This window comes from Otolemur garnettii, unplaced genomic scaffold (genome assembly GCF_000181295.1).
Source record: "Otolemur garnettii isolate 467f Iridium unplaced genomic scaffold, OtoGar3 scaffold00046, whole genome shotgun sequence".
Classification (NCBI taxonomy): domain Eukaryota; kingdom Metazoa; phylum Chordata; class Mammalia; order Primates; family Galagidae; genus Otolemur; species Otolemur garnettii.
The window spans coordinates 626,208-641,713 of NW_003852441.1; the positions used below are offsets into that span (position 1 = coordinate 626,208).

The 15,506-nt window shown below is 51.9% G+C and overlaps 1 protein-coding gene across 3 annotated transcripts in view; it reads right to left on the reverse strand.

Moving 5' to 3' along the window:
- Positions 1-462: 462 nt before the first annotated feature.
- The window catches only part of TOM1L2 (target of myb1 like 2 membrane trafficking protein), a 137,519-nt gene continuing 122,475 nt past the window's right edge, over positions 463-15,506 (reverse strand). For 2 of the 3 annotated variants that reach the window (XM_003791034.3, XM_003791035.3), the window contains 4 exons: positions 14,945-15,020; positions 6,471-6,530; positions 4,054-4,090; positions 463-3,003 (listed from right to left, as the gene is read on the reverse strand). In XM_003791034.3, coding sequence (XP_003791082.1) covers positions 2,855-3,003; positions 4,054-4,090; positions 6,471-6,530; positions 14,945-15,020 — 322 coding nt within the window. In that variant the 3' untranslated portion in view covers positions 463-2,854. The remainder of the gene's footprint in view (positions 3,004-4,053; positions 4,091-6,470; positions 6,531-14,944; positions 15,021-15,506) is intronic. The other variant, XM_023514005.1, reaches the window with a different exon arrangement.

Sequence of the window (15,506 nt, forward strand, 5' to 3'; positions counted from 1 at the left end):
GAGTGTGGCACCTGGCAGCATTCTGCCCTGTCAGAGCCCTGGTCACCACCCTCCTAGTTGGGCCACTGAGGATCACTGCCATGGTGCCAGATTCTCCCCTCCAGAGCAGCTGGAGTGACAGCACAGGTCCTGAGACCACTGGGTGAGGAGGGAAGGGGAGTGAGCCAAGGCACGGTCACTCACAGAGGGGCTGATGGACAGAAAGACAGGAAGACAAACAGTTACCTTTTCCTCTGCCTAAACCAGCAACAACCCCTTTGGCTCTAATTCCCTCATTGCACCTGCTCTGTGACTGGGTGGGGACCACCGTGCCTGGGGTCTAACTCCGGGTGGAGCCATTAACTGCTGCCCACTGGCCAAAAAGGTAGGCGGAAGGAAATGGTTAGTTTCTACATCTCAGCACACAATGAACACATAAAAGGTTAAACACATCCCCAAGAAAATATTTTGACAAAATAAATATTTTAACCTCTAATCAGGTATAATTAGTGCTTATGAGGAATCCCAGAAATAATTTAGTGTAATTAAGTACATACTGTATCTGTGATTTCTAACAATAGCTTTCTTACCCGGGCTCTGCCCCTTCCCTAACCAGGTGGCCTGAGGATTATGCTCCCCAGAGGGGGTGAAGGGTAGAGGCCTCAGGACAGATATCCCACCAGGGCTGAGTGGTGCTCCCTCCAGGGCACTGAGGCAGCACCTACTTCTTGTGTAGGCCTCAAGCGCCACTCTGCCTACTGGTAGGGGCAGGCTACCTCTGGACAGGTGTGGGCAGGGGCCTTGAAAGCCGCCAGAGGGGGGACTCTAGGCTGGGAAGGCAGGAGACACTTGGTTGCCCATCACCACCTGCTTCCCCTGGGGGCAGCCATGCCTCTCTAGGCCATGCCTGGCCAGCCAGTTGTAGTTGGGTAGGCTGGAGGCAGCTCTGGTTGTGGGTACTGGAACAGCTTTGCTAGGGCTCCCAGGCAGCACCTGTCCCAGGAGCCTTCTCTGTCTAGGAGCTTGAGGCTGCTGGCCTAGTGGGATTTCCCTTTCCATAGCAGGGAGGTGGGCTCTCTCCTGATAGGACACTGGGGCTGGCGCTAGGCACTGCTGCCCTCTGCCACAAGTTGGCTCTGTATGCCAAAGAGCTGGGTCTCTGGGCGCACTTAGGTCACCCAGCCATCTTCTCTGCAGTCACGTCAAGCCAGCGGTCTTCAGAAGCATCAGCATCTAAGGTGGTCCCTCCCAACCATATATGGTCCTGTCCCCACACCAGGAACCAGAGCCCAAGATGGCTCTGCCTTTGAGAAATGCTGCTGAGAAGCACAGGCTGACTGCAGGTCAGAGCTGAGGTGGAAGGCATGGCATGTACCGCCAGGGAGTCAGGCTGGCCAAGGTCCGGGGAGGAGCTTCCTGGGTGTCCTCTGAGAAAGTGGAGTGTAACATCGCCAGCCAGTCCTGCCAGATGAGTCCCCAGACAGACTCTTCTAGCTAGGCTGGGCCCCGGCTTCTGGGTTGGGCAATGTCCCCACTTTCTACTGGAATTGTTCCTGCTGGTGCTTGGCATGGCCCCCAGCTGCTGTCTCCATCCTAAATGTTCCCCAGAGACCATGTCATTAGTCTCTGCTCAGGTGATGCCCAGCCCTTTCTCCTGCTTGGGCTGGTGCTCTGGCAGTGACCCCTGCAGCATCTAGGCCATCTAGTCAGGTGGGACGGGCTGACCGTATCAGTGAGGATATAGGATGGAAGCAGGTGTCACCAGCCTCCATCTGCTCAGCCCCAGGCTCTGTCGGCCTTCAAGGTTGCCTTGGGGAGAGGGTGCAAATTGGTGACTGGGGGCCATCTGAGGTGGGACATGGTCAGGCTGTCAGGAAAGTCTGTGGGAGGAGCACAGAACCCCTGGTAGGGAGGAGTTCAGTGGTCATAGTGTCAGTCTGGCCATTCAGTCAGTAGAACCTCCAAGCACAGTGCAAAGTTGTCTGCTGCTGGGCCCTGGAGGTAGAAGTGTGAGGCTACCACAGGCCAGACCAAAGCCTGCATGTGGCACATTAGCAAGCCTCATGACACTCCTAGAAAACCAAAACACCCTCCCCATGTAAGCCCCTCCATGAACCAGGGCCAGCTGTGCAGTGTGAGTGTGTAGAGAGTGCGTGGGGAGCCTGGGATGTGGTAGTGTTACCTCAATAGTGCACCTACTGCCCTCCCAACCATGTGTGGCCCTGTGCCTATGCCAGGAGCCGGCAGGGCCCTTAGTCCCAGACTCTGCTGCTGAGCCAGGTCCGGTGTGGGGCCTGGGCTAGCAGCTAAGTCACAGACAGAAGCTCGAGAAGGTAAGAGACCCCTCTCCCCGTGGGCACCCACAGAGCCTTCTAAAGTGCTGCTACACCAAGCGCCACAAGGTGACGCAGAGTCCAAGGAAAACCAGGCTGGGGGACAACTGCGCCCTGTTCTGCTAGAGGCAGTAGCACAAAGGCCCTCCTGGAAGAGAGGGACACAGGGAGCAAGCATGCTGGGGGGTGGGAGGGTACGAGGGGGGCTGAGGCTGCCCCTTTTCTGTAGGTAGGTGGCTGAAGGAAAGACTCTGCTCAAGACACAGTGCGAAGGGACTACCCTGCCTGGGCTAGGCCACTCTGCCTGCTCTTCCAGAGGGGGCCCATCAGGGGAGGGAAGTGACCTCTGGCCATCCCACCATCTGGAGGGAAAAAGGTGCCTGTAGCTGATCCTGACTAGTGGGAGGCCTGGGAGCAGACATGGTGGCATTTCCATGGAGACAGGTGTGCAGGCTGCATGGGGGTTGGGGATGGGAGGAATGACCAGTGCCTGGTGTCCGTGGGGAGTGAGTGGTGACCCACCATCTGGGGAGGCAAACTGCTCACAAGGCGAAGAGGGCATCCTCTGAGCGCTCTGGCTTCTTCCGGCCAGAAGGGTTTGAGGCTGGGGCAGGAGCCTCCGTGGGGGGTGAGGGGAGGTCAGGAACCATTTCAGCAGCTTTGGCTCTTTCTTCAAGGAATTTATCAAACTCTGTAATACAAACCAAGGCAAGGGCCAGAGTTGGTGGGGGTCACCCTAGCATGAGCCCCCACCCATCTCAGCTCCAGCTGGCTAAGGCTCTAGGCCACCAGCCAGGGAGAGGCAGTGGCGGCAGGGTCAGTAGCCAGTCAGAGCCATGGTGCTGCCTGGGGGCCAGCGTCAGGGAAGGCTCTGCCAGCCTCAACTCTCCAGCCTCGGTTTCTTCCTCTGGTACCCCCAGGAGCTGGTGGGTGGGGAAGGCTCTGGGAGCTCCATAGGAGAGAGGGTTCCATGTGTCCTGCCATAGGCCCTGCAGGGAGGGTCTCTGGAGAAGGCAATGTGAAGCTCACTAGTGTGCTGGAATTTTGTCAATTTTCAGCCCAGCAGGGGTTAGGCAGAGAGAGCCAGATGGCTGAGCTCCCAACTGACTTGCCAGGGACCACCCTCCCCGCCCACAGGGAGAGGCTGCTGTAACTGATCCTGACTGGTGGGAGGCCTGGGAGCAGACATGGGGGCATTTCAGTGGAGACAGGTGAAGGAAGGAGGTAGGGGAAGGTGATGCTATACTCCATACAGTGCCAAGACTAGAAAGCCTAGGCCTCCAAGAGCCCCCTGCCTGTGGAGTGGTCTGGTCCCTGTGAGGAGCAGGCAAGGAGGGTGTCTGTGCAGGAGAACTTAGCCCTTGCTGTTCCAGCCCATCAGCCGAGGCCCAGCCGCCCTGGCTCCTGCACACCCTGTGACCACACAGCAAAAGTCTGAGCAAGACTGAACATCCAGGGGTCGGGACCCAGATGCCAATCAGTGCCCACTATTCACTAGCTCTGTGATCTTCTGAAAGTCACATGTTCTCTCTGACTTCCATTTCCCAATAAGCAAGATGAGAGAAATGACACTTCCCATATCAGCACAAGGCCTGGGCAGGACTGAGTCACCCTTGAAGACTGTGACTTAGGGCCTGGTGCCAGTAGGTGCTTTGGCAGTGGGGGCTTCCTGGCGAGTGGGAGCTAGCCCTTGTGCAGCTTCGAAGGGAGGCTATAAGTCTACCCATCAGCCAGGTCATACCTTCACTTGTGACGCCCTCGTCCAGGTCATCGCCCTTCTGTGGGAGGAGCAGAGAGAGTAGTATTAGGGCATTGGTCCTGGACCTGCCTGCCCAGCCACCTCTGTCCACCCTTGGCCACCCAGGGTGTGGCACTGCCCATAGCAGCTGGAGCAAAACTTCCTACTTCCTCCTGTTTCCAGATGTTTATAGAGCAAAGTATTACTCTTCTTATTGGAGAAACAGATATTTTATTTTTAAAAAACAAAAGAGAAAACAAACAAAAGAACTCCAAATAGTTTCTAGATTTTTGATCTTCCAGAAAAGCCAGAAAGAGAAAGTCCAAAAACAGTGCAGGCTAGTTCTGTGGCCTGGGCTGCAAAGGACAGGACCCTGACCTTGACACTCTCAAGGCCCTGGGGAGAGGTACAGAGGGGCGGCCAAAAGAAGATGAGCCCAAGGCACACCCAGGTTGCTGCATGTGCTTCTCTGCACAATGCCCACTTGTGGCCAGCCACAGGGGTTCTAAGAAGGCACTGTCCAAGCAGCAGCTGGAAACAGCAGGAGGCCTGGCTAACCCAGGGCCACAAAGCCCATGGCACGGAGCCTGGCACTCAGGAGATGCTTTGGCAGTAAGGGGTGCTGTCCCTCCACTCATGTCCTATGGCCTCCAGGGAGTTACACCAGTCTTCTGTGGCTCAGATCCTGCCACCTGCTGCTGGCTCCTGAAGGAGCTACAGAGGCTCTTGTGCACTACTGTGAAGTGGGTCAGACTTGATTTTGCTTGGAGACTGCAGTGAGACTGCAGTAGTTTTTGAGCTCATGGAGCTACCCAGGCACTGGGGAAGAGGGGTGTATGCAGGGGCCTCCCTGGAAACCATAAGGAAGTAACAAAGCCCTGGGCTGGCCTAGGACACCTTGGGTTCTTCCTGACTCTGCCACTGACCCATTGTGTAGACTTGCTGGACAAGTTCCTTCCTTTTCTGGCCCTTGGGGTACCCCCTTAGAAGGTGAGGGCCTTTGCCCTGGGCAGCACCTGTGGTTCAAAGGAGTAGGGCGCCGGTCCCATAGGCTGGAGGTGGCAGGTTCATACCCGGCCCTGGCCAATAAAAAAGAAGGTGAGGGCCTTGGCCCTTCTTGCTTTGGCTTCTATGAAAAGTGATTTCATTTTGAGGTATCTCCTTGGGAAAGATATAATGAGACATTTCCTTCCTCTCCTAACCCCTGGGTGGTTGCCTCATTAGGCAATGAATGTCTTTGCCAAGCCTGGCCTTCCAGGGAAGAGGATCAGAGCACTAAGAGGCCCTGACCTGAGGCCTACTATCCCAGTGTGAAAGGTGGCCAAGTTACCAGCCCATAGACAGCCAGGCTGACCCTGTGGTTAAAGAACTCAAGAGGCTTCTGCTCTGGGGACAAGGTCCTTTGAAGAGGAGGCAGCTGGGAGCAAGAGATGAGGTGTCTCCAGGTCTGGGGGAGGACCCAACTAGAAAGCCACTTCCCTCCCAGAGTACACTTCTTCATCAGCCACTGGCCAACAGCCCTGCCTCCGGGCCCCCCACAGCCCACTGCTCAGTCAAAGAGTTTTGTAAGAAACAAAGGGATGGCCCAGTGATTCTGATAGCCCCAGAGACTGTAGCTCTCCTTTCTGGGAACCTGCTGCTGTTTTTAGATGCATATCCTTATCTAATACGGAGATAGTGGTCTTCAGTGATCTTTAGGGCAGGCTGGAGTACTGTGGCCTCAGCCTAGCTCACAGCAACTTCAAACTCCTGAGCTCAAGCGATCCTCCTACCTCAGCCTCCTGAGTAACTGGGATTATAGGTATGTACCACCACACCTGGCAATTTTTTAATTTTTTCTAGAGACCAGGTCTTGCTGTTGCCCAGACTGGTTCAAACTCTTGGCCTCAAGTGATCCTACCACCTTGGCCTTCCAAAGTGCTGGGATTACAGATATTAGCCCCAGCCAGGGGTTCTTTTGAATAAAAATCAGGAATGGGAATGACAGCAAATTAAAAACAAAACCACTGTGTGTATATGTCACATTAAAAGAAAAAAAAAAGAAACCTCCCTCCAAAAACCCCAAACCAAAAACACCTCCCCCATAAAAGGCACACACACCCTTGAATAGAAAAGAACTTGGGGGAATGCAAAGGTGTGTTCTGGAGCAGCTGCAGGTGGGCTCATACCCCAGCTCTGCCCTCCCTGGGCCTGAGATGAGGGAGGCTGCCCCTAGGCGTTTCCATCCCAACTGGCCAGGGAGTTAACACTGCACCAGTGGCCGTAGGCTAAGTGGGGAGGAAGGTGAGCTGTGGCGAACAGGCAGCTGCAGATGCTGAGCCTGCCTTGGACCTCCCTCTCCTGGATGGGACCAACGTCCCCTGAGGCCTGTCCTCTGCTTGTTCACACCCCACACACGAGATATAAAAGTTGAGTCTCACCAGGTCCATCCTGAGCCACACCTCAATGTCGTCCATGACAGAGGGCTGCGCAACGGGGATCTATGGAGGCAGCAAGCAGCGGGCCAGGCAGCCCCGCACAGCCAGCAAGGGAGACAGAACACCGGAACAAAGGAAATCGTCAAAAGCAACCCCGAACGCAACCAAAACGTACACAGAGCAAAAAACACAACTGGCACAGCACACACAGCAACATAGGGCAGCCACATGTGAAATGGCAGGTGAGGAAAGCAATGAGTTGCAAATTATAAGAAGCAAGCTGCCCGGCAGGGCAGGCGAGCAGGAGGTGGCAGCACCCATTCTTGAAATGGAGAACTTTTTGACTATGTGTGTCCACTCTCAGTCATGGGGCCTGTTGGCCCAGGGCTGCAAAGCCTCTTCTAATCTCAGGAAAGCGCTGTCAGGCTGTCTGATTCTGAACTCACCTGCCAGGACAGTCCAAGGAATACTGACTAAAGACTGTAGAGCCCAGTCCAGGGGTGACTGGAGGAGCTAGGTGTGGGCCCTGATGTGACAGGGAGGTTGACTGGCACCCTGCCCAGAGCAGGGTGCAGGTGTGGCGAGGGGTGGCCAGGGTACCCATCAGCCCTGGGAGATGTTGGGGGCTCTATTTGCTCAGCTGAGAGTTTTTCAAAATGTGTGCTAGTGCATTTATGAGAGGCACCAGGGAGGCACGTGCTTCAACAGCCTCAGTGTGGCTTGGTGGACAGAGGCAAGTACATTTAACCACCAACAGAAACACAGCAAAAATAAGGGCTCTGATGACAAAAGGGACTGTGAGACTTTAGTCTTCTCTGTCTCTTTAAGGGAAAAAAGTCAGGAAGCAACCCTGAGCCCTGAATGCAATAGTTTCCTTTAGTCTTGTCCTTTCTTTTCAGCTGTCCATGACCATCTTGTGCTTCAGCAAAGAAAAGGAGTTCAACTGAAAACAGAGAGTAGCATGGGGTAGTGGGTGGGTGGGTGGGGTAGGGGGAATGGGGGGATGGGCCCCAAGCCAACAGGGCCTTGGGGGCAGAGATCCTGAAAAATGCATGTGGCTAATAATATTTAAGTTGCTGTCTGATGTGAGGTGGTAAGAAGTGAGGTAACCTTTAATCCCTGGGAATCCATGTCAATGGAATATTGGCTCCCAGCCTAGAGAAATGGGGTGATGGCCTTTGATCCAGTTGACCCTCCTGGGTCAGGGAGGTACCTTCTGGGGGCTCCCTTGTAAGCCCACTATTTCTAGAGAAAAAATGCCAACACTATATCTTTAGCTGGCTTCATTCCAATATCATGATCTAGGTTAAAAATAAAGTTAAAATAAGCAGTAAGAGGACTGCCTCAGCATTGACCACATGCAAAAAGTAACATGACCTTCACAAAGGAAAAGAACAAAGAATGTGTATCCCCAGCCCTGCTGTGACAACTTTAGTCCTGAGGGTTGACACTTGCTACTGCTGGAAGGTGGGGCTTGGGGTCCTCAGGTGGACTGGAGCAGGCTAAGCAGGTGTCTGCCATGCCACCAGAGCTCTTCACTCCCCTGCTGTGACCAATCTGCCCTGTGTCCTAACTTCAGACCCACATTTTTTCAGAAAGATTCAAACCAGCCACCAAGCAGATTAGGAAGAGACTATCTATGTTGCCATTTTATCTCTTTGACTCATTGGGGACTTGAGAATGTTGAACTCAAAACATATCAGGGAGTTCTTATCACCCTGACATGAATCCTAGGGACAGAGAGCACGTGGTCTCTTGCTCAGGGTGGAGCTCCAATGTCTAGTGGATGTGCTAACAGTGGTGAAGGCAACACGGGCAGGGGCTGACTTTTATGTGCAGGCACAAGCAGGGGATCTGCTGTTCCACGTGTTGGCAGGCCTTCTAGAGGGACATGGTCATGGAATAGGTGATGCCAATTGTCACTACTTTGGTGCCTGTGGGTCAGAATGCCTGGGCTCTGGGAGGATGGCTGCTGTACCAAGTCTCCAGAACTGGAGCTTAGAAAGTCAGCTGCATCTCCAAAGAGCAAATTAACCCCACAAGAGTAGGTAGAGTACGCACGGCCCTTTTTTACACCTGTCCAGCTTTCATCCACATAGGAGAAACTGAGATTAGATATCCTAAGCTTTTCAATGTGTTGTAAAGGCTTGAAATAAAAGCCATTTAAGGGGTCATGGGCCTTAAACCTTCACATTTTTATTATTGTTATTGTTAAAAAAAATAACATTGTTATTGTTAAAAAAAAATCCCTTGAGGTCTGAGATCATGTTCCAATTTTCTTCTTTGAAGATTAATCTTGAGAGTCAGCATGCTCAGAAATTAAACAATGATATCTGAGAAACTCACCTGCTCAAACAAAATTCCTCAAAAGCTAGATCATGGGAAGCTAGGTTTTTCCAAATAAGTAGTATGTTTAGGGGCAGACTGAAGAGGAGGGCGACTGGGTGGGGATGGGCTCCCTGCTGTGGGCAGTGCTCACCCGCAGCTGGACCTGGGGCAAGTTGCCTCTCTCTGGACACCAGTTTCTTTACCAGATAGTTCCCAGCTGCCGGTTTCTTCACCGGATAGTTCCCAGCTGCTTCAGTCCTAAGAAGCCTCAGAGATTTGCATGGAGAAGCAGGAGCAGAGGCAAGGGCAATACTTGGCTTTGGTTTCCTTATCTGTGTAATAAGGTAACTGCTAGGTTGTATTTAGCTTCTAATGCTCATGACTCAGAATCCCATCCTTCCAGGTTGGTGCATCCATCTTCTAAATCGCAAACCCAGGGATGTCAGAAATTATTGGAATTGACTCGTTACAGCATGAAAGGCACTTGGCCTCAGGGCATGAACCACTGTGGAGCAGGGTGTTGGTTAACAAGCTAAGTTTATAAAATGTAAGGCAGGGGTTGACTTTCTTGTGGCCAGACACAAAACCTTAGCTACCTAGACCTCCTGCCCCCCTAAATAAATGCCTTATAACAGGGCAGAGTTCCTATTAACAATGCAGGTGCCATCAGACAGACCACACATATATACTGCTATGAAAATACGAACTGAAGAAGCTGTGGCTCCTTTCTCTTAGAGGCTGGGCCCTGGCTGGAAAAGAGAGTGCTACACTGAGTATTAGGGGGCTCCATCTGCCCTGTGCCTTTGGGCGCATCACCCCGTGTCTGGAAGGCCCCAGCACCCTCATCTCAAATGAAGGGTTGGCCCAGCAGACCCCTAAGAAGACTGCTGGCTCTGGGGAGCCATGGCTTTAACATCTTCCTGGGCAGTGGCCCAAGCTGAAGGCTGATCCAAGTGGTCTGAAGAAGGGTGTGAGTTTGAGGAAGGAAACAGAAAGGAAGAAGAGATACAAAGAGAGAAAAAGAATGAAAGCTAATACAACATAGGCCTGGGCCGGCTCAGCTGCGGCAGTGTTAGGCCAGCCCTGTCCATCTTCAGAGTCTGGCATCTCCTGTGCCCAAACTGGCAGGTTTTGATCTGAGTGATGGATGAGCTATCCTGCTGTCAGCTGTTTCTCACTTGGAACTGCACGCAGGGGCAGCTCTGCCTCAGAGATCAGGAGGGTCACCTGCCCAGGGGAGAGAGATATGTTTGGTCTTCCCAGGGTTACTGATCGTCTGTCCTGAGTAGGAAGGGCTTAAGGACCTCCAGAACTAAGTAGGGTCCCTCCCCCGCAGGCCCAAGCCTACCTGGGTTTTGGCAGAAGCAAATTCTTTTACTAACCTACTTTCCTCTTGTTTTGACCTATACTCACAACAAGATATCTTCCTGGTGAAGGGAGATACCCTCAGCTGACCATTAGCCAGGAGAGGCAAAAGGATCCTGAGCTAGAGAGGGCAGAGCACTGGGCACTTGCTCAGGACAGATCTCATTTCTCTTCAGCCGGTAATGAACCTGCTGTTGTTAGTCAACTTTTGTGTTGGCTATTCACATGCCTGGAGCCTGGGAGAGGAAGAGCCCATGAGGTGCTCCTCTGTAGCTTCCCACAGCCCACGCCTGAGTTTTCAATGCAATGGGAGCTATCTCTGCAGCTCACTTGTGCTATTTCAGGGAAGCCATGAACCCCCATGATACTTTAAGCACCACCCCAATGGGGGACAGGACCTGAGGCCTCAGGGCCATAAGTGGTCTTCTTGATCCTCAAGTGTGACCTTTTGACTGAACTTAAATTTTATTTATTTACTTATTTATTTAATTTTGAGACAGAGCCTCACTTGTCACCCTCAGTAGAGTGCGGTGGCATCACAGCTCACAGCAACCTCAAACTCTTGGGTTCAAGTGATTCTCTTGCCTCAGCCTCCTGAGTAGCTGGGACTACAGGCGCCCGTCACAAGGTTTGGCTATTTTTAGAGATGAGGTCTCACTGTTGCTCAGGCTGGTCCCGAATCCGTTAGCTCAGGCAATCCACCTGCCTTGACCTCTCAGAGTGCTAGGATTACAGGTGTGAACTTAAATTTTACAGTACAAATCCCTTGAATTTGTTTGATTTGGTCAAGGGGCGCACTCAGGGACCTGGAGGGCCACGCGTGGCCCTGAGGCCACAGGTTCTCCACACTGGCACCTTGATCTCACCCATAGCACAAAAAGTTTCCAAGTGAAGAATTTGTACTTGGGAGGTTTAGACAGACTCACAGTTTCTACACTATGGGAAGTAAGGCAAAGCAATTAACACACAATGTTGTAAAGAAAAAAACTGCAGTCAGGCAGGTGAAATGCTGGGTTAGCTGTTAGCTGGGTTTGTTTCTGAGAATTAGAGATGGGACCTCTATGTGGGGCTGGGCATAAAGAGGCAGCCCGTGTGGGCAGAGGCAGGTGTGACCGCCAGCTACCAAGGCCACACTCAGGGTAGTTTGTGTGGGCAGTATCCTTTTTTGCAGGATGAATAGACACAAGGGCACAGAGGCTGGATCCTTCCAGTGCAGACAATGGAGCCCAGCCTGTCTCTGAAGAAGCAAATGAGGGCCCAAGCCAGGAACCACTAACTCTTTTCACCCAGATCAGGAGCATCTGCACAGTGACAGATGGAGGGAGACCTGCCTGACCTGAGAGAGTGACTATGCAGACGGCACTAGCCCAAACCGTGTGGCAGACAGACACCCATGGCTCTGGGCAGTACTGCCTAGCCTAGGTCCCTGTTCCCTGGCCATACCTTGCTCAAGCAGGTGGCCCCTGTGCTGCCTGTAGTCTGAGATCTGCTGCCCACCCCGGCCACAGTCTAGCACAGCACAGAGGAGAAGTTATGCGCTCCCCCACCCCCATCTCATGGTGCCCAGGGGGAGAGGTCTGCATTCCCACTGCTTTTGTCATCTTTCTTTCTCTTCATCATCTCCAGCATGGGCCCTACCACACAGAGCTATGGGCTCTGTTATAGGTGAAATGGTTGTGCCAAGGCATGTGGCCTGGCGTGAGGTCACCCTCTCTCCATACAGGGCCATCTAAATAACAAGGCAGGGGACATCTTCCTAGGTCTCTGTGCTAGACAAGCTCTGCTACATGAGAACCAACTGCATTTAGGACACTCCACTCCCTGGCTTTGTCTTCTTTACACTCTGTTCCCACCAAGTTTGTGAATTTCTTTAAGAGGTCTCAAAAACTTTTGGAGGACTTGGTGAGCACAAGGAACCATACTATACAAACTCATCAAACCTAGTAAGACTGCCAAATCCATAGGCACTGGGCTGGAGGGAGCTTTTCTGACTGGGTAGATGCTTTGGATCTGCTCTCTTAGACCTGTCCCCTCCCAAGCAAAAGCCACAGTAACTTGTGCTCATCCTGGAAAACTGAATACTGCCAAGAGCTCCAGAGACAGTAAAAGGAAAGAGAAGACCCTCCCCTCATCCTTGCTGATGTCCCAGACTCTTATGGCCCAGGGGCATGGACCATATCAGAAAACCAGAAGTGGTGTTTCTGGGACTGAAAGTCCATGGCTTAAGGAGATTGTACAAAAATAGGAGGGGAAATTTAGCACCCCTGTCAGCATGAGAGAATATGGCCTTGTACTGTCTGATTCACGAGGGCTCAGCAGGCAGCAAGAGGAAGGCATAGGCTATCACACAGGACAGGGTTAGGGTGGACAGCAGGCTCGGCTCAGCTGGTGACTCCTCACCATTCCTTGGGTTATGAGCCAGCTGTCTATAGGCTCCAGGTCAGAGTCCCCACCTCTACCTCTCTTCTGGGCCGAGGACAGAAAAGTCCCAGAAAGAAAAGTCATAGCAAGACCCATGAGAAAGAAATCAGTAGCACACATTGTGGGAACAGAAAAGTCTTGTTCAGAATTAATCCTCTGTTACGTAAGGAAATATGGTTCAATGCCCCTGCCCCCAACCTCTACCTGGCGAGTCCCCCTTACCTGCCTGGAAAAAAGAAGAAAGTTTAGTAACCAAGAATCCCAACAGGATAATACATGCAAATGCCTACCACCCCTGTGCCCTTGGAAAATCCCCATGAGGCCGTGGAAGGTTGACCAGGGCTGCTTCTGTTCTTTAGGGCTACCAGGCTTGGCAGGGGGTCAACCTTCCAAAGAACCAGCTCTTGTGAAATCACTTCGACTTTTTTCTAATTTATTCCTGTATGTTTGCTTTTTTTTCCTTTCTGGTGGGCTATATATTCTCTTTCTAAACTCTTAACTTGAATGCTGAATTTAGGTATATTCTTTATTGCCTTTTTTAAAATGATAAAGATGACTGATTTGGTTGGACTTGATTTATGGAGGTGTAACTACACAATTTTTCTCCCTTCTTTGTGTTCCTAATTTTTCCCTTGGTCCCATTTTCATCTGTAGGTCAGCACGTCTTAGGGTAGGACAAGGTACTGGAGTGCTGCACACAGGCCAGAATGTATGTGTATACACACTGGCACATACAGCCGGTGAGCACCCTGACAACCCACATGGCTGCGGCTGTGGCCATTAGCAGCAAACGTGAAAGCCATCTGCCTACCACTGGGTGGAAAAAATGGTGTAGTCATCAGACCTTTGAAAATAGGGAGCCAGTCCAAGCCACGTACCCAAAGGGTAAAGGGCAAGAAGTCACCCACATCTCCTGGGCTCAGGCCCAGGCCTGGACATTGATAATGACAGGGGTGCAGCAGGACACACCCTGGCATGCAGGAGGCAGGGGAGTAAACAAGGTCAGCCTGGCTGGGGGACAAAGCTATTCCCAGGCCTGAATAGTCAGCCAGGAAGAGCACATGTCCTCACCAGGCTGTGTGGGCAGGCCTCGGCCCAGTTCTCTAATGCCCTCCCTCGGTAGGTGGGAGGACATTTTCTCAAGTATTGGGAGGATCAGAACCTTGATGACTTGTATACATTTTGGGCATCCCAGTGGTACTTTGGAAAAATAGGATGCCAAGAACCCAAGGGAACTGGCTGGCTCTCCTATGACCCCTGGTGGCTAGTGCAGTGGGATGCATGCCCTCTGATCAAGTGGGCTGGGCCAGCACCCATTCACTTTCTCTAGGGGTGAGCTTTTTCCAGAAACCTGGTTCCCTGTCTGCAGAAGAGGCATAAAAACAAGAAGGAAACCAGGGAGGGACTGCAGGAGGCTAACAACTGGTATTCAGGAAGCAAACAGCCCTTTGCAAACCTTCCTGTCCAGAGGACAGATGAACACTGTCCTTTTTTAGCCTAGCCAGGGACCTGACAGGAGTTCCTTTGGTTGTGGGCAGCTGTTCCCAGGGCTCTCCTCTTCCCTCTTCTATAAACAGACCTGCTTCCACACACATTTCTCAGTTAGGCAAAGAAGAGAAAAACCTCATGAGAAGCATTAAGATGTAATTCTTTTCTCTTTTGGTAATCTGAAATCTTGCAGAAACTGTGGTTGCATCTGAGGGCTCAAACAAGTACCACCCTCCCCTTTAAAGTGCCTCTGCCCTTGGCTTTGCTCCATCTAGACACAGAGCTTTCCCAAGCACCCTTCCAGGCACCATCCAACTGTTCCAGCTCCCCAGAAAAACCCTCACCCTCACGTGTCTTCTAATGGTTTTGGTTCTGCTCTGGCAGGCCAGAAACAAATGACCACCAGAGATACGGCTTAAATCAGCACTGTCCTTCCTGTACAGGTCACAGTTGTGTCAGAGCATGGCTTACCCAGAGGGCACTGTAACAGATGACCACAGGAGCGCTGAGCCCTGAGTCCTTCCTCCAGGACCCATGGTAGGAAGAGAAGGGGTTTTGGAGGTAGACATTTCTTGGATGGGATCCCCACTTACTTGCTGCCTGCTCTCTGGGTGTCCCTTGGCCTATGTCCTACTCCCTGAGTCTGTTTCCTCTTGAGTGTCATAAGAACCTTGTGTCACCTGCATGTCATCTTATGGGGTGGGTAAAAATGTGGCACTGCCTGGTAACACATAGGGGCTCCATGGGTCTCTCCCCAGTGTGTCCCTGCCCTCTATGCAAGCCAGGTGCTGCCAAATTATCCAGCTAGCTTTGCCAGACTGCCTGATTTTTCCCTCTAGAAGCCTCTAGGCAGAAAAACATGATTAAAGACTTACCCCTTCTGAGCTCTGTTTTCGACTGTCCAGTGCAGAACTGAGTCCTCCAACAACCTGGGGATCCTCATGGGTCACCCTAGAGGCAAAGCAGCACAAGCAAAGTGAGTTCTCCCCCAGCAGTCATGGGGGGCTGGGGCAGTGGCCTGTAATCGCTTCCTATCCCATGGTATCTTCCTGAAATATCCTTGAAAACCATTTCCTGTGATCTTAGTATTGGGTAGAGGCTAAAGGCTCATACTACCTGTCTCCCTGCAGCTGGAGCTATGGATCTTTGTCTCAGCTCAGGCTCAGTCACTAATCTCCTCTGGGATCTGGGATATTGTATACCTCAACATCCCTCTGAGTAACAATACTGGGGTATTTCTGAAGTTTAATGATAGGATATTAAAAGTATTCTGGATCTTTGATTCTGGGGAGATGGCTGACTGGTAGCAACCCTCAGCAGAGGCTTCTGAGCAGAGGAAGAAAAACTGGACAGAATGGGACTCTATGAAGCCAAAGGTGGGGAGCTGAGCCAAGAAAGAAGTTCAGTAACCTGTAACTCTTTTTTTTTTTTTTTTTT